The sequence below is a fragment of the Triticum aestivum genome, chromosome 2B (assembly GCF_018294505.1).
Source record: "Triticum aestivum cultivar Chinese Spring chromosome 2B, IWGSC CS RefSeq v2.1, whole genome shotgun sequence".
In the NCBI taxonomy this organism is placed as follows: Eukaryota; Viridiplantae; Streptophyta; class Magnoliopsida; order Poales; family Poaceae; genus Triticum; species Triticum aestivum.
The window spans coordinates 791,841,512-791,860,200 of NC_057798.1; the positions used below are offsets into that span (position 1 = coordinate 791,841,512).

The 18,689-nt window shown below is 46.6% G+C and overlaps 2 protein-coding genes across 2 annotated transcripts; one reads left to right on the plus strand and one right to left on the minus strand.

Annotated features, from left to right (window-relative positions):
• Positions 1-8,842: 8,842 nt before the first annotated feature.
• Positions 8,843-13,675, plus strand: LOC123047455 (uncharacterized). Its single transcript, XM_044471014.1, has 2 exons — positions 8,843-9,003; positions 10,257-13,675. Exon 2 carries the CDS (start codon positions 10,271-10,273, stop codon positions 13,412-13,414), a length of 3,144 nt encoding a protein of 1,047 aa, XP_044326949.1. The 5' UTR covers positions 8,843-9,003; positions 10,257-10,270; the 3' UTR covers positions 13,415-13,675.
• A 736-nt stretch (positions 13,676-14,411) lies between these two features.
• Positions 14,412-17,090, minus strand: LOC123047458 (F-box/FBD/LRR-repeat protein At5g22660). The gene is made up of 4 exons (XM_044471016.1): positions 16,842-17,090; positions 15,197-16,035; positions 14,936-15,091; positions 14,412-14,843 (listed from the first exon to the last, which is right to left on the minus strand). The coding sequence occupies exons 2-4, from the start codon at positions 16,016-16,018 to the stop codon at positions 14,655-14,657; spliced, it is 1,167 nt and encodes a 388-aa protein (XP_044326951.1). The 5' UTR covers positions 16,019-16,035; positions 16,842-17,090; the 3' UTR covers positions 14,412-14,654.
• Between the last annotated feature and the right edge of the window lie 1,599 nt (positions 17,091-18,689).

Sequence of the window (18,689 nt, forward strand, 5' to 3'; positions counted from 1 at the left end):
AGCTCCATCCATGATACTTGCATCGCCATTCGACCCGACCACTCTCGGTCAAACTTGAACCTCGGCCAGCATTTGTGATGGGGTTTTCCTAGTCAGCCAGAGATGAGAATGAGAATTTAGTTACATACTCACTCCGTTTTAAAATAGATGATCCAACTTTATACTAACTTTATACTAACTTTAATACTCACTTCTCTGTAGGCATGTTGTAACGGTTTTCGCCCGGGTTTCCGTTAATTAACGGGGCAATTATCTTCTTCCTAATCAATGAAAATGGCAAGTCTTTTTGCCTGGTTTTAAAAAAAAAGAAAAGGGGGCCCTTCCTAAAATCCACACAAACTAGGCCACTAGTATACTTTTCTGAAGGCCTGATCTGAATGATGGCGTAATGCTCATCGATCCATAGCCGGTGGACCGTGGACTACTGTATCGCTGTTCTAATGTACAGGTAAAATGAAATCCCCGGCGCTGGAACTCTCGGCGGGGGAGTTATCCTCCTTTAAAAAAAAAAACATGAGACGAGGAGTGGGCGATTCGCGCGCGGGGATGGGTGGAAGTTTTGCGGTTTGGCCCCCGAGGAGCGCCGTATTTGCGTCCACTTTTTCGCGGGAAGGAAAGAAAATGCGGGCAGGGGAGGCAGGAGAGACGGGCGGGACGGAGATGCTTTCCGTTGTCGTCCGAGCTTATCTGCTGGCTGGCGCTGCTGAGGTTGCGTGTCTTGAGCCCCGCCTGCGCGCCTTCAGTGCGAGACAGTCAGACGGACGGACAGGTCTGACGGTGGACCGATTTGATTCGATCTGAGTTTGACTGCACCATGTGCGAACCCAGGAGGCTGGTTCTGAATTTAAATTTGGTTGGGCCGTTGGGGTTGAAAGGAAAACCGATTGCTTGGAGGAAAAAAATCGAATCATTCCTTCATGGAGGTTTTAATTTCGTCGTTTACATATGTATACTGTATGTATGTACGTAATTACGTGCAAATTTTATCATGGCACTCATGTTTTTAGGGCATCTCCTCCGTCTCCTATAACACCCGCGAACGTCTGGGTCGATGCGTCCAGACGTTTTTCCTGCCATTCAATGTAGTACCACAAACGTTCGTGGATAGATCCACGCGTCTGAATTCCTGCAAACCGAATACAAAGTAGGAGAGGTTTGCGGGAGTTCGGACTTACACTATGTAGGACCCCGACACAACCCCGGCCCACTGAAATCCCTCCCCACGCGCCTGCCTTTCACTACGCCGCCGTCTACCCTGGATCTGTCTGCAGCCAGGTATCATCCACCCTTGCCACCGTTCATTATGAATACCACGCTCATCAAGTGTTCGACCAAATGACACTGGGGTTGTTTTAACGTTTTCATTGTTTTTTGGAGGGCGGGGTACTAGATGAGGGAGAATGAGTTGTTGTGCGATGCGTGGTTGGTCGGAATTGTGGACTTCTAGGCATGAAGCAAGGTGGCGGGGTGTTTTGGCCAAATATTCACTCTTGGTTCCATGAGCAAAAACACTTTGCGCCTTATAACTTGCACATGATCCATGATCGGAATGTGAAGTCGCTAGCACATCCGTCGTACAACATCTCATGAAGTGTTGCAGTGTGATTGCACACAAGTGGAGAGAATGTTGCCACATGGTGTGTCAAAAGCAGAGTTCGTAAGTTTTGCTTCTTACCGCTCTACATGTTGGTCAATTCATTCATTCACTCAATGTTGTAACTTGACAGTCATCATGTTGATAGTCACTACGCATTGCGTTGTTGTACAAAACAGCGGAGGGCAGACCATCCACGTTTATAATTGTCTTGATGAACAACTTTTGCGGACTCGAGTAACCTTGAATTATGAATTTTAAAAATTTGTTGAACATACATCCCATCCGGTTCTAGTATTTGTTATATTGAACTATTGTTGTAATAGGATATTTGTATGTTCTTTATGGACAAATTGTGCTATTGTTATATTATTTTAAGTGCTTGGGATATAGGAGAAAAATTAGAGGTGAATGTTTAGGGTACTGTGTTGGATGGACGGCTCCATATTCATGTCCATAGACGCGTCCGTGGACGGATAGTTAGTCTGTTTTGAAGAACAACTCTGGAGATGCCCTTAGTTTTCACCGATGCTGGTCCAAAGTGCATGCGTTCTATGATAAAGCTTATCTTAGATTTGTCTAGATACAGATGTATCTAGACATGTTTTAGTGTTAGATGCATCCGTATCTAGACAAATCTATGACAAGCTTTATGGGACGGAGGTAATACTTGTATTCCGTTGATTTGTTGATGGGCCACCATCATCGCTGTGTCTTTCCATAGGTCATCTCCCTTTCGAAGAACCCTAGCCGACATCGCTCCACCATTCCCCGTCAACAAGGCCATGGGTCCTCTCCTCCTTGGTTTGTTGCTCTAGTGGCAGTAGAGAGTGGGGGACCTGGATCGTCATTGCGGCAGTGCTATGGCGGCGATGATGATGGCTTGCAAATTGAGCATTAGTTTTGTTTACTCCTGTTCCATCTCATTGGCGACGGTCTCATCGACTGCATCGAGAAGGGCAAAAGATCATTGCCTTTTGTTCTTCTGGAGTGGTTGGTCTAGTTAATTTTGGTTCTGGGGACTTTGTGAGGTTTCCTTTGTGTGGACGAATTTGGGTGGTCGCAGGGCTGGCCCTGAGGGGGGGCAGGAGGGGCGGCCGCCCCGGGCCCCCAGTATGAAGGGGCCCCCGATGGATTGGTTTCCATATACGTACATGATGTTGCCCATGCAACAGATCGACTGATTCCAAAGAAACCAGAGAAAAAAAGGTAACAGATCGCCATCTTCTAGACTTGCCGCACGGGCGCTATCTTCTCGCCTTCTAGTCCGCTTCACAATTGGCAACGGATCAGCGTTTCCGGCTGATTCCGGCTGCGTCCCCGGCTGTGTATTCTAATCGTGATTTTCTGTTGCTACACGTGATTAATGGAAGAAGGTAATGCAATTTTCTAGATTCCGATCAACCTCCTCTTCAATGCAAATTCCTCTTTTTCTATGAACTTTATGTAGATCATTCATTCGTTTCATGAAGATCATTCCCATACATATTTCTTTCTCACACTTCAATTTCTTGTGTTGGTTGGCATTACAAAAGTGGAGCTTGGATTTTTGTTCGTGACTAATAAGCAGCAGCAATATCTTGCAATTTTCTAATTTTACATCCATCCAGGTACCTTGTTCCAAGCCTTTCTTAGCAAAATTTTATATTTATTTAATTAATAGTACTTTTAATTTCGTGTATCATATGTTTGTGTGCTAATTAGTAAGATGTTATCTAGAAAGTATCCATTTGGTAATGAGTGAAGAAAACAAACTTGCATATGGGTTGATTGACAATCAGAAAGGAGATAGTATTAATTTTTCTAGAACAGATCATACAAGTACTTCTGCTAGAAATTCCGAGGAATGCCTTTAGTTACTATTGAAGAATAGGTACGAACATAACTGAAACATATAAGTGCCGACTGAGAAGAGCAACCATTTTTTCTGTGCATGTTTATGACCTTGGTTTGTTGTATAGTCTACATGACAAGGCAACATAAATATAGTGCATCGAGTATTTAGTTGCAATTGAAATAGAGAAAATTTTAGCTTTAGGGCCCCTTTTTGTTGTCTTGCCCCGGGCCCCTGAAATTTCAGGACCGGCCCTAGGTGGTCGTCCAGCCATCTTCTCATATGGGATGGCGATCTCCTTTTTAGATACTACTCCATCCGTTCCAAAATAGGTGACCCAACTTTATACTAATTCCCTCCGTTCCAAAATAGATGAACCAACTTTATACTAACTTTTAGTATAAAGTTGGTTCATCTATTTTGGAACGGAGGGAGTAGTTGTCCTCGACATCATCTAACTTCGAACGCCGTGGCTCACGGCGGACGGCGCCGCTAAGCAAGTGCAAGAGCAACAAGGCGTCGATTTCTCCAGGACCAATGTGTAATTTTAATTTCTTTTTTTTGCGGGGTAAAGGGAGTTTTTATTGCATGATAGTAGTGTTACAATCAAGAGGCCATAAATCCTCGATACAAGGTGGAGCCGAGTTCACCCACACAGCCGTGGTGAACTCTATTTTGACTACGGTGTACCTTCTACGGATGGCAATGGGTACCCATTACCCATGTACCATGCAGGTAAAACCCTATTAGGGTAAGGGTATGAGACAAAATGTTACCCATGGGTATATAGATAGGAAAATCTCAAACCCATCAGGTAGACCGGGTACGGGTATGGGATCACATAACCCATACCCGCATACCATGTACCCTTATAAAATCTAACAAATATGGACAAATTACCTCTACACTTTGTTGTGAGTTTGTCAACTTAAAATTTATGACTATGTGCTACTATTTATGACTATGTGTTGATGTTTTGATGTGTAGTTGTTTATAAGGAAGTGTTGACTTTTATAGAAAGTGTTGTTGTTTATAAGTATGTATTTATGTTACTATGTGTTGTTGTTTATAAAATATGATTGTATGTTTTTCTTTATAATTATGTGACGCTCAAATTAATGTTATTCAAACATGTGTGCTTTACCCGTGGGTACCCATTTACCCTGTCGGGTGACGGGTAAAAATTATACCCACTAGCGGCTATGGGTACGGGTGATGGATAAACTCAAATGGGACGGGTAAGGGTATGGGGTGGCTCCACCCGTATCCGAACCCCGCGGGTGCCATCCCTACCTTCTGAGGTAAAAACTCCCTATTACACATTAAATCTCTAATTTCTACAACTAAATGTCCATACGCCGAGCGAGCCAACGTATTGCTTGATAGAACTGAAAGTGCCTCCAAAGAGTCTGACCGGATCATCACCGGGAGGGTGTATGTTGGATGGCCAAAGCCATCCCTTGCATAAGTGCATGCAACTCCGCCTCCAATGCATCATTGCAATGAAAAATCACTCTATAAGCTGCAAAGATAATTTGACCCGCAGTGTCTCTGAAAACAACCATGCCAGCCGCCGCTGTCCCATCCGATGCCTTGAAGGAACCGTCCACACACAGGGCAACCTTATCAGGCCCAGGCGCAGGCCAAGGGGTATGAGAGGAGCGTGTATGCACCACTGGCTCCTTTACAACAGCCGATACTAGCGTTTTTCCTTTCAATATCTCCTCCGTAGAATACCGGCCAGCAAGCTTGATGGATTTGTAGTAGCCATCTAAGTAGTCCACCGTGACATCAACAGGTGGTAAATGGTGTAATTTTAATTTCTGCATTGCCTATGACCTTTTCGTTAATTTTCTCTTCATGGTTCTTGTTTTTTTATGGACTTGCTTTTTTGGGGCAAGACACGTTCGTGCGATCGTATGAGGCCGGTTTGATTTGAATTTGGTTGGACCGTGTGAAGCGAATGAATTGTGAACCGACAAACCTACGCACAAGACTGATTGACCAGGCTAATTTGGTAATTAGAGAAGATAGAAAAATTGCACATCATAGCTAAAACTTACGAAGAACACACTTGTATTTTTAAAACTAATTCACGAAGAATCCGTAGATTACATGCTTGAACCTAAGCTAGCTGCTGGTTCACCCTCGTAAACTACTCCCTCCGTTCCTAAATATTTGTCTTTCTAGACATTTTAAATGGACTCAACGTACGGATGCATGTTGACATATTTTAGAGTGTACATTCACTTATTTTACTTTGTATGTAGTCACTTATTGAAATATCTAGAAAGATAAATATTTAGGAACGGAGGGAGTAGTTTACATGCATTAAATGTTTCTTTTTGGACCCGATAAGTCCCGTTCTGATTTTGTCCATGGCAAATCAACTTTAGTTGACGCGAGGATATCAAGTTTAGTTCGTAAGCATGGTAATTTTGTCCTCGGTTTGCTTTTTTACCAGAAAATTGCAATCCTCGCATCAACTGAAGTTGTCATAAAAATAACGTTCGATTTGTCATGGGCAAAATTTCGAATGTTCGAGATTTATCATTTTCGTTCTTTTTTTTAAGAAATAAGAAGAGCTATGGCGTTGATGAATACGCATAAGCATAGTATTTGTCACGGGAAATGCTTGTTTACCAGCTCCAACCGCTTCTCATTCAGTCGCAACCCAAACAAATAGGGCCTTAGAAATTGGAACAAGCACCTATTTAGAGTTCATCGGGATAAATTAATGGTCTATACATCAAGCCTGAGAGCCTCACAAGGAAGAGATAATTTCATTGGTCATTGAATCGTCACATATGTATGGGGAAGATCATTGAGCATTGCATTAAACTTTTGTCAGTCTCATTTTTCAGTAAATTGAGTTCACTGAATCAGTGCCAAAGGCACATATGTGCTTGAGAAGGTCTTTTGGGCCTTTTTTATGCCCTGTTGGTTCATATAGGTTGTTGAAACTTACTATACACTGTTTTTTTTTTGCGAAAAGAAACTTACTATACATTGAGTCTATATTGTTTGGTAATTTGGTTGAAAAGGAATTTGTCATGAGTAAAGTGCCCAGATCCACTATATCAGGTACTTCCACAACACCAGTTATAACAGATGCAAGATCCGATATGGGTAAAAGAAAACTTGACCAAGACGGGACATTTCTGATATAGACATCCGAAAAGGCCAAAAAAATTGACTGATACTGATATATCGCCATTCGAAATGGGCTTTTCTTACTCTCGCCTCAGAACAACAACACAATAGTTTGAAATGGGTCATTTCGCACACCCGCATCTGAACAACAACATAACAGTTCGAAATGGGTCATTTCTCACACCCGCATCTAAACAACAACACAGCAAAAATTGGGCCGTTAAGCGTAATAAAATTCCTTTGTACCAAAATTAAGGTTAAGTGTGACTCAGGCCAACACCAACGCATGACCCCAAATCATCCGGGTGTGTCCATTTTGACTCAAACGAACAGTCCATAGGGTCCAACGCGCGACCACATCCGTAATAAATGTCTGTTTCCGGTCCGGCTCGACCCATTGTGGGCGCAAAATTGATCAGGTTGCGGCTAAACAGACACGGAACGGATGCGCACGCGTCCTTTTGACATCCGCCTCAGGCCAGTGTGTCGATCGTCCAACTACCTCCCACCGACCTCATTTAATCCACACGAATGGACGGGCCCGCCGGTCAGCCACCCGGCCGCCCCTGGCAGCATCCTTTTTTATGGCGAAGCTGTGGACCGGCCAGTCCACTTCCACTTCCCCACACTATCCCCACGTCATTGTTCCTTCCATGCCCGACACCAAACCTTAGCCTAGTGCCGCCGCCCCACCTCGCTCCTCGCCGACCGTCGTGATGGGCTTTTGGAAGTTGGTTCCCGACAAGAAGGGCAAGCACGACCATGAGGCAGGCTCGTCGTCCGCTTCGTCTGGAAGCGCGGCCACCCACTCCACCTCGTTGGCCGCATTCTCGATCTCCCCTATGGCGGCTACTGCATGCTTCTGGCCGTACGTCAAGATGGACGTCTGCCGCCGGTACTGGCAGACTAGCACCCTGCTACTGTGGTCTGATGCCCACCTCCCCAATGGGTGGCATCTGAACCCGGATCTGGTGCCGACCCCCCCCCCCTCCCGTCCCAGCGAGCGGCCGCACCCGCCTCGAGGAGATCACCCACCGGCTCGCTCGCATCCCGCGCCAGTACCTCGCCAATCGGCGCTACGACATCCCGCACGTCACGTGTGCGCGCGCCGAGCCCACCCAGAGTGCGCGGCCGGACTCGTGTGCGCAACCTGACGCCGACGCCCTCTCCCTTCCCTTCATGACGGTCGAGGAGGAGGAGCGGCTGGTGCGGGTCGTCATTAAGGACTCCGAGAGGGAGTTCAAGCAGAGCCAGGAGGCATAGTTGGTGGGTCTAGAGGAGATGTTGGCGCTCTCGGCCGCTGGGGACGTCTACGTGCCAGAGCAGGACGTGAAGGAGGAGGCCATGGAGAACCAGCCGTCACCCCGGTGTGGAACCAGGCGCTGTACGGGCAGTCGTGGTCCACGAACACGATGCCATGCAACCCGCCGTTGCTGCCGCCGTCAGCACCGCCGGCGGCGTGGGCGCCGTGGTCACCAGTACCATGACCTACACCACCGCAGCCTGCACAGGACGCCGGCCCATTTTGGGTGGTTGCCGCTCCACCTCTGGACGCCGCCTCCCTACATTGACCTGACCAAGGACGGTCGCAAAGAGGACCGTGGTGCCCGAAGACGGCGACGGCATCTGCGGCGCTCGGGCGACAGATGTATTGTTTTAAATATATATATATATGTTTTTAAAAAATCGACTTAAGTATTATGTGCGGGCCATGACTATCGTGGTCCGTTTAATTAAGTTTGTTATATAGAGTAATTTGTTTGAAGCTATTTTGCAATGCCATTCTTGTTTTTTAAGTTGCAATGCCTTTTTGGAGGGTTATTTTTTTACGGTGTTTGGGATGCGGCTGTGTGATGGGTGCACTAGCCGACGGACGGCCCAAATCAGACATGGTCATCCGTTTTACCGACCCGACCCAAACGGACAAAACCCAAAACAAAACGGGGTTTGGAGTTGGCCACACACACACTCTTTGTCGCTGTCCCACTCACGCGCGGCGAGGAACACGCATAGGCACACGCACACGTTCGTTCCAGCGCCAGGCCCCCCTCGGTCGGGTCGGGTCGGAGAAGCTGCGTCGGACCCTCCCTCCTCCGCAGTCCGCACAGCAAGACACGTCGCGGCAGCAAAAATGCCCCGGAAGCCCCTGGGACGCCCGCAAATCACCATTCCCCACTCCCCCTGCCTCGGCCAGGGGCCTCCCCGCAATTTCCTCCCATCTTTATTGTCCCTCACCTGCCCCCTCCCTCCCTCCTTTTTCCGCTGCGCTGCTCTGCTCTGCTCCGCGCCTCATCACACCACACGCCTACCCACCACCATCACGCCTCCTACTCCTCCGGGCTCGCCCCCCACCACCTCCGCGCACGGCAGCCTCCGTCCGTCCGTCCGTCCGTCCGTCCGTCGCCGGAGGCACCAGGCGAAGGTAGCGCCACTGCTTCCCCCCCTCTCTCCCCTCCGACGGCCGCTTCATCCCCGGCAGATTACCCCGCCCTGTCGTCTGTTCTTTCCGCGGCCGCTCCTCCTGCTAGCGGCGCGCTACGGGCAGTGGCAGGCAGGAATGGGGTTTTCGGCCGGTCCTTCTTATTTTGGGCGGGGGTCTCGGGCCACAAAAGGGCCAGATTTTGTGCTCCTGCGCTTTCCGCCGCTCCACAGCGGTCCGGTTTGGAGATTCTGCTCGGGGTTTTTAGCACCCACCAAAATCAACATCATCTGACTGATTGAAAGATACTATGAAGTGCAGATTCCATCTGGCCATGGGTTGCTGCTGCTGCTGCTGTTGAAAAAGAACTGCAGATTCGGTGCCCTGGGGTGCATACTTCTGGTACTAGTAAGTAGAGTAGGATGCACATTTTGATCTGCACTAGTAGCAGGGGGCGGTGTCACTCACAGACACAGTGCTGCTGCAGATATATGCAACACATCATCTGGCTCGATTCGGCTTAACAGTGTATGAAGGGAAACACATGCATGTTGTGCGGCTTACACTAGCTAGATCTCAACGTCTCTACCGCCATTTGGGGAAGTGATTTATGTGTGTTCATTTCAGTTTTGTTTGTGACTGCCAAACTGTGCTACTATTATAGTGCCAAGGGACTACTACTATTGTAGTGCACGCAAACACATTGCGCGGCTCGATGAGGGCTAAGAGCGTAGGCAGCATGCGCGTTGTGCGGCTTACGCTTGAGTGTAGAAAACTGGCAAGTACAATGCAGCTCCACAAGGGAAGCGAACTAGTTTCAGCACCAAATTGAACAAGACCAGCATGGGAGAAAGTGGGTGCTCCACACTTTCTGAGGTCTCCTGCAGAGTCGCGGTTGTGGTAAAACAGGAGTGCCACTTGTTTGCATGTGTTCCTTTGGTTTCGTGACTATCGAATTGCGCAACTTGGTGTGGGTCATGTGGATTACTGGTTACTGTAGGCTGAGATTTACTGGTTACTGTAGGCAGCAGATCATGTGGATTAAGAGTGTAGGATACATATCGTGCAGCTTACGCTAGATTGCAAGGTTTATACGGGAGCACATTTGTCTTTTTTTTTTACAACAAGCAGATGCTGTAGTGTGTGTGCTGATCATTCGATTCTTCTGCTATATGTTTGCTGGTCATTCCATTATTGTGTTAAGAACCGATGTCCTGTATTGTTTTTGCTAAATAATCTTCTCCTCTGTGAACCAGTTGCTGGTGCAAGAATGGGGTGCAAAAGTGACCTGGCTGACCAGCTGCAGGAGGATGGCAGTGATGGAATGAATGCTGTTGCTGCTGAATATGAAGAAAGCAGCGAAGAAGAAGAACCATTTGAACGTGAATTCTACGATGATGATGATGACGACGAAGACAATGTGGGTGAGCCAGACACACAAGCTGTGGATCCTTGTGAAGATCCTGTGGCAGAAGAAGAGGAGGCTAATGGAGACGAACCTTGCAATGGCGTCACCCCACTTGAAGATGAGGATTCCAGTTACGATGAACCTTTTGTTGATGAACTCTGTTATGAGGAAGAAGACAGTGGCGAGCAGGACTCATATTATGCGGAACCTTTCACGGATCAGCTCTGTGAAGTGGAGCCATGTGATGTTAAGGTGGCTCATGCGGAAAACTTTGTGAAGAAGAAGTCCAGTCCTGTTCAGGCTATCAAGAAGGAACAAAATAAGGAAAAGGTCCTAAAACAGGCACTAGGAAAGGGCAGCAGCCATGAGCACAAGGCAGTACCAGTGAATGATGAAATTGAATTGAAGCCGTTCAAGAAACGATTGTCTGTCAGGTTTGCTACTGATGTGTCTTGTTACACATACAGTGCTGAAAGTTTTGGTGATGCCAAGTTGGAGAAAAGGAAAGCTCAGTTTGATGACCTGAACAGCCACTTGTGTAAGAGGCAAGAACACACAGTTTCTTTACCTCATGAAGGTGTCAAGCTGAAAGAAGTGGATGACACTAACCTGTATGTGGGTAACCTGCCAGCTTCTGTGACTTCTCACAAGCTTATCGAGTTATTTCTACCTTTCGGACGAATCGTTCGATCAAAAGTGGCGGATGATCGTTTCACTGGTGTAAGCCAGGGATATGGCTTTGTGAAGTATGCTGAACCTCGTAGTGCCACAGCAGCTATTGAACGCATGAATGGGCGCCTGGTTGATGGGAAAACATTAGAGGTTAGAGTAGCTGCAGTTCCAGCTCCACCATCAGTATCCAATCCATCAATGCAGTCCGTGTCAGAAACATGCAGTCTGCCCTCGAAAGAAATCGACCCGAGCTACTTGTATGTCTGCAACCTCCCCTCAGCCATGGACACGCTGAAGCTACTCGAGTATTTTCTGCCTTTCGGGAAAGTAACTGATATAAGGATGCCCAGGGATCACACCACAGGTTTAAGCAAAGGATATGGCTTTGTGAAGTACTCTGATTCTCATCATGCAGCTCAGGCCATCATCCATTTGAATGGATTTCTGGTTGAGGGTAAAAAGATGGACGTCCGGGCGTATGACCCCTCTCCACCCAGACCCATCAAGGAAATCGACATGGCCAATCTATATGTCTGCAACATTCCTGTATCCATTGACACAAATAAGCTGGTTGAGCTTTTCTCGCCATTTGGTAAGATCACCCAAGCTAGAGTGGCAGCAGACCAAGGATATGGCTTCGTCAAGTTTGCCGATTCTCAGTGTGCTGCCGAGGCTATCGCACTGATGAATGGATCACTGGTTGAAGGGGAGACATTAATTGTCAGAGTTGCAGGCCTTTCATCATCAGCATCCAGCTCAGCTGTACAAGGCTCGCCAATTGCCTCTCCAGAAATCAACAAATCAAGACTGTACGTCACTAACCTTCCGCGGACCGTGAACGCCGATAAGCTGGTTCAACTTTTCGTGCCCTTTGGTCAGATCAGCAAAGTCATGGTCAATCTGGAGTATAGCCTAGTGTTCTATGCAGATGTAGCCTCAGCGATCAAGGCTGTTGAACGTATGGATGGGTATCTAATTGGTGGAAAGAGGCTAGTGGTCAGGCGATCAGACTCCTCTTGTCCAACCGATGGAGCAGAGCATGCTTCCTCACAGTCAGCTGCCAAGCCCATGAGAGAAATTGATATGGCCAACTTGTGTGTTGCCGGCATCCCACCGACGATGACCGGCGATCAGCTGGTTGAGCTTTTCCGGCCATACGGGCAAATCGTGCAATCTCGGATGTTTCGTGGGTATGGCATGGTTAGGTACCAAAACCCTTCGTCTGCAGCTGCTGCAATTGATCATATGGATGGTTACCTAATTGGAGGAAGTACCCTGGCTGTGAGAGTGTCAGGCCTTCCTAACCCCGTCGATTTCAACGCTGCAGCAAACGCTCCTCTAACACTGCAACTGCAACAGAGGCCTGCCAATATCATTGCTGCTGCAACAAATCCCATGGACTTCACCGCTGCTGCCACAAATGCTGCCCCGACACCACAACTGCAACAACCGCGGCCTGCCAACGGGCCGCAGAAACAAATCGACATGACCAACCTATATGTCTGCCATCTCCCGCCCTACGTCACCACTGAAAAGCTGATAGAACTCTTTCTGCCATGCGGCCAAATAACTCAAGCCAAGGCAGTTGTTGACCTATGCACTGGTGTGTGCAAGGGATATGGGTTTGTCAAATTTGTTGATACTTATGCTTCTGCCGTGGCCCTCACTTACATGAACGGTTACTGGCTGGAGGGGCACATCTTGGAGGTCAGGATAGCCGGTGTCCATCAAAGCGCTATGGGCGGCTACATGGCGCATCTCTACTCCCAGTTCACAGTCCCTGATCCCTCAATGACGGCGATTGGAGTACCAACATCGTCGTGTTGGCCATACCATTGTGCTGCCGAATCAGTAGCATACACCGCAGAGAACCAGGGCCAGGGAACCGACGCTGCTTCTCAAACATCTCAGCCGCCTGAATCTCTGTCAGCCAGTTCATCATTTGCTCCTGACATGGAATGGTCTCCTGTGTCCTCAACCCATCTCGCCGACACTAGTTCTCAGCAGCAACACTTGTCAAGCCATGTCGCCGACACTAGTTCTCAGCAGCAACACTTGTCAAGCCATGTCGCCGACACTAGTTCTCAGCAGCAGCAACAACCTTCAGCAGGCTGGGCCGGTCCGCCTGGCTTCGAGCCCTCTCATGCGCATGCGGCGGTCTCTCCCCCTCAGCCGCCGCCGTCAGCAGTACCTTGGGCTGGCCCGCCCGGCTTCGAGCCCCATTCCATCCCCAAGAAGAAAGATGCCGCCACCGCAACAAAACCTTCCCAGCCTTGCTCCAAGGTCCATCTGGCACAGTCAGGAGGCAGCCAGAAACGGCGTTCGATTGTCTAGCACCATCAGTGGACCTCTTATATTACTTCTGGAAGAAGGAAACACCCATGTGCTAATTAACATCATCTGGTTTAGCTAAGTATTTAACTAGTAGTAGTAGACTTTGGTAGTTAGGTGAGCTGGCTGGTAAAACGAGGACAATTAATTGTCAGCGCAATCGTATTGTTAATTAACCTGCATGGTTATTTGTAGTGATTATGTTTGATCAGAAATCATGTCTTCTATTCTTCATTTTAATTAAAATAGTGATTATGTTTTACAGTCTGGTACCGCAACTCTTATTTTTCAAATTGAGTTTCACTAGTTTTTCTTCCATGTGTTGGTGTTTGCATTGCCGATTCAGCTCTCTGGAGTTCATATCTTGAACAATGTGTCTTGTGAATTGTTCTGCAGGTGGTCTTATTTCGACGGCAGAGCTGGTTGAAGTAGAACTCTGTTTTCATGCAGCTAACGATTCTCATTTTCTTTTCTTTTTTAACCATTTATTTTTTTCAAGATTTTTTATTAGTTTTTAATGATGTTTATACTATTCTTAATTTAGTATTTCTACGATTAATTTGTTGCCATGAATTTGTAATCATGGGTGATAGAATCTTTCTACATTTTCAAAAAGTTGGCATGCATTGGCATAGGACAGGAGGCTTAGCTAACACTGGATAGTTAGATTCAAAATGAGGCCTTGCATGTGTCAGCAAATCTGTGAAGACGCTTTTTCAAAGAAACAAACCATCTACTTAGATGTTTGCAACTGTTAAGGTATAAAACTGACCCATACATCCGTGATCAATAATGTACTAGCGAAAATCGCCATTTTCTGAAAGCACAAGAGAATTCTTTATTGCACAAGGTGAAAGCCCATATTGATTTTTAAAGAATCCAACTGCTCATTCTTTTTTTGCCCAGCACATGAAAGTTGAATCATTGTTAGTCAAAAGCTGGCTAGTTTGTTTTGTGGAAGACTGGAACCTGATAAGTAATATAACCAGGGAAGCGTGAATTTGCTAATAATTCAGAAGCTCACATTCCATTCGAAAAGATTTTCTCAGCCGTTGTGCAGGCAAGGCAATGCTCCAGGTCTAATTGTTCAAGCACGGGAAAGCTGGGGAAACTAGCCAGACTGAATACCCACCAGAATCCATCAACCAGCTTCCATTGACGAAGCAGTTTGGATCCAACAACCAGCACACGCATGGACCAGGGAACGTCGGCGTCTCCAAAACACTATTGTCTCAACAACAAATCAACTTTGCCACTCGATGCTGATCTTGGCATTGCAGGCAGTGGGTGCCAACGCCTGCACCAACTCATCGACCCTCGGATGATCTTCCGGGCAGTAGATTTTGATCCTCTCGATGCAAGGGTAGCTGCCTGGGCCCGACGGCGGCGCTCTCCTTATTGGCAGCAAGAGTTTGCATGTGGTGCATTCATCCTGCAGAATATCAACATCAAGGTAGTAGTGGTGTCAGTAAGAGTTGTAGCAGACCAATTGGTACTTGGACATACATGCTTCTGAGTAAGTACCATTTCGAGCTTCAAAGTGAGCTCCTTCAGCTTGTCCGAGCACCGGAGAATCCGGTGCAGTGGGTACAAGTCAGCGGTCATGCACCAATCGCCCAGCACCAAGCTTGTCAGGTTGCTGAACATTGGGCATGTTTGCATAGCTCCCTCAAATGTGCGCTTCAAATTCATCCATCAGACATGAAAGCAAACATTCTTAGACTAATAGCAACATTGGGCATGTTTCATCATATGGGTAAGAAACAGAAAAGAACCCATTCTTACCTCATGTAATGGCGCATGCAGCTCCAACGTCGTGGCATGTGAAAGGCCATCAAGTAGATGTACATGATGATCCAATACTGCGTACTTATGATGAAAATATTTGGGTATTAGACTAATCAAAGCTGTTACCAGACAAGACAGATCCCTGGTTACTATACCACCAATTTCTGTGTCAAGGATAGAGAGATGGGTAAGGTTCCTAGCACAAATCAGGAGACCGGAGGTAGGCTGGCAGTCACTGATATGCAGAACCTTGAGTGACCTCGATGAGATCTCCTCACGGTCACAGAAACCACACCACTCCAGCTCTAGATGTTCAAGCACAGGGCAGTCGTAGTTCAGCGGCCTAAATAACCAATGTTTGAACATGACAGAATGGAGCCTGATTGTTTTGAGGTGCGGAGAAGGAAAGATTACTGTCCTATCCAAACTGAGAGATCCAGAAATATGAAGGAGACGAACTTTGTGCATGATGGCATGACGAATCCACACGGAACATTTGGTATCATTAACCCATTGGGCAGAGATTCGGGCTTCATCCAAGGAAGTGGTACAGTCACGCAAGAGCAGCAAGCAGTCCCCGAAATTCTCCAGCTTCCGTTTATCCACGAAATCTTGGCTGTCGATGCGGATGAATGGTGTAGAGCACCAAAGATTGCGCCATCGTGGTGAGAGAAGACTTGTGCGCACGACCTCCGGCATCGGCAGGAAGGACATCACAAGGTGGAGCAAATCATCGGACAGGCTGCTGAGCCTGTCGACACCATTCCTGCTGCCTCGCTCACTCTTGGAACCACGGGGAATGGATGTTGGTGCCGACATTTCATCAAGTAGGACGGCTGCATGAATCCACAAAGGGCAAGGGCAATGCTAAATAATCAAAATCATTGGTATACACATTGCAGAAATCCTAGATACACAGGAAGACATGAAACGATTTCAATCATGAAGCAGTTGTGTTGGCGGTCACACAATGTGCAACCTTATGTAAAAGCATATAGTTCAGGGAGCGAGAAACTGTGGAAAGTTTAAGCTGCAAATACCACCACCATTCTAGTTCTAGAGAGGTGTGTTTACGACATTGCTTCAGAGCAAACTGGTAAGCAAAAAAGAAAGTAAAAAAAAAACAAATCTGAACCGGGTAGCACCTTTCTATTAACACACTAAATAGGAGCAATTATGTTGTCTAAGATATCGAAGTAATCCAATAATCACTGCTTCAAAAAGTATTTTGTGTTCTTCTAAGCATTCCAGTTTAAATTACAACACCTGGCATAAGCTCAACAGCAGCAGCAAAGATGGTGCTAGATGCAGAGCATGGTAAACTGGTAATCAGTCACAGACAGAATTCTGTGCCCATTACAAAACTACTCTTAATGAAGAGAGTTCGGGCCCATTATTTGGTTACAAAAAAAGGAAATGTGATCAGTAAAAGAAGTTAACAGTTCATGTGCTCACTTTAGTATATATATATAAGCAGGAAGCATCATTGCAAGATTGACACCAACTGTATGCAAGTTCAATTGCATGGTTGACAACTTGACATGAGCATGAATTGATATCAATGGCAATATAAACAGGAGCAGTGTATGCATCTTTCTCTTCCCAGATTTGGTAAGCAGAGTAGCAGGAAGATCAGTTGTACCTTGCTAACTTGCTAAGGCAGGTCGCAGGCGGCGATGGTGTGGAGTGCGGACGCCCAGCGGGTTGGAGGCGAACCGGCGAGGGAGGGTACCGTGCGGCCGGCCGGCGCCGTCATGGGAGCGGGCTAGCTGGCGTCGCCGTGATGGGAGTGGGGGAGGGGGGAAGGAGAGGGCCGGAGGGGAGCGGGCGGCCGACGGCGACGGCCGAGGGAGGGGAGGGGAGCGGCGCTGGCTGCGGCTGTCCTCTCTGTCCGTCCGATGGGAGAGGAAGTGATGGGAGGAGTGGGCCGCTGCCTCGCTGGGTTGCCGTTTTGGGCCTCAAAATCTGCAAATATGACATCATAAAAGGACAAATTTCTCAGAATTCTGGATGGGCTACGGCCCGCCCGTGCTTCACACTAGCTACGCAAGTGATGGTCTTCTATCTCAAAAGAAAAAACAAACCTAAAAAAAGTCTCAAAAGAAAAAAAATCGCAAGGGATGTTCTATGGTTTGCCGAGCAATTGGGAACTAAAAAACAATCATCCTACGGTCTGATTATAGATACAGTTACACATACTATGCTAGAGAGCGAAATGTTTCGATGAAATTCCAACGAAGCTTGTTTTTGGGTAGATGACCCCCCTAGTTTCCTCTTGCCTTTGCTTTTGAACAATGTAGCTCTGTTTTTTTTGCGGGGGCAATGTAACTCTGTTTGATAATCAATATAATGAGCTAGAAGACTTTTCCTGAAAAAAAAAACTTAATTAAACTTTATGCACCGTACCAAACAATGAATAATGGGTCGAGCAGGAAATATCTTAGATCATGCAACTACCAAATACCCCCTCATACAAAATCCGGTATTTGTGAATGCATGCCACTAGTATAGTTCAGTTTACAACAACAACAATGGCCATAAATTACTCCCAAATGGGTGGATGAAAAAAAATGTATGAGTTCAAAGGAAGATCTACTGAGAAGTTATTCCGAAATGGGGAGCGTTTGAGGGGTGCGGGGTGAATTAATGAATCTAAATGGGATGGTACTCTGGCAATCACCCCGACATGAAGATGGATTTGCATTGCTACACCGTGTCATTGGGGCTGGTAACTGCACATCTAAACGGCCAGTCAGCACCAAAGCCAGATAAATAAAATCATGGGTTGAACTCGGCTAAAAGACCGAACCAGACATCAACTTTAACCTCGCTAACAAGTAACAAAATTATGTTTCACATCTAATTCACAATGGGAGTTATGCTATAATTCCGAAGGACTATTGATGACATGATAAATATTCAATTCAATGCTCCACTCGAGAAATATGACCTAAAAATGCTAGTCCAGATGAGTAAAGAGTAGAATGTCATGTCCATTTGTTTCATATCTAAGAGTAATAAACTATATAGTTGGACAAAGATGTTCTCTGTCTCCTGTTCACTAGAGGGCTATCCAAGAAATCCCCTATTCAGCATATCAAACAAACTTTCTTGGTTTCATAAGCATAAGGATGTTAACTTTTAAGTTTCATTCCATACGGTTCTTTGTCTCTTGAAAAATGTACAAGTGTATAGCTGGCTGCAGAATCAAAATTCGAGGCATGGTTTGATTGACCATTCTCAGAATCAAATCAAACATCGACCATAATATTCTGCCGTGTTGCGGAGAGCTGTGAAGATTCATCCCATCTAGGAGTCCTACATAGTCATTAGGAACAACGTTAGACAGCACAATAAAACCATATTGACATGCTTTCTAACAACAAGGAGGCTTCAGGTGGCCTTGTTGTGAAGGCCGGATGTACAAGTAAGTAGAGCCCCATTCCATTCTCTGATGTCAACAAAAAGGCCTGGATGGATAACTCATCCA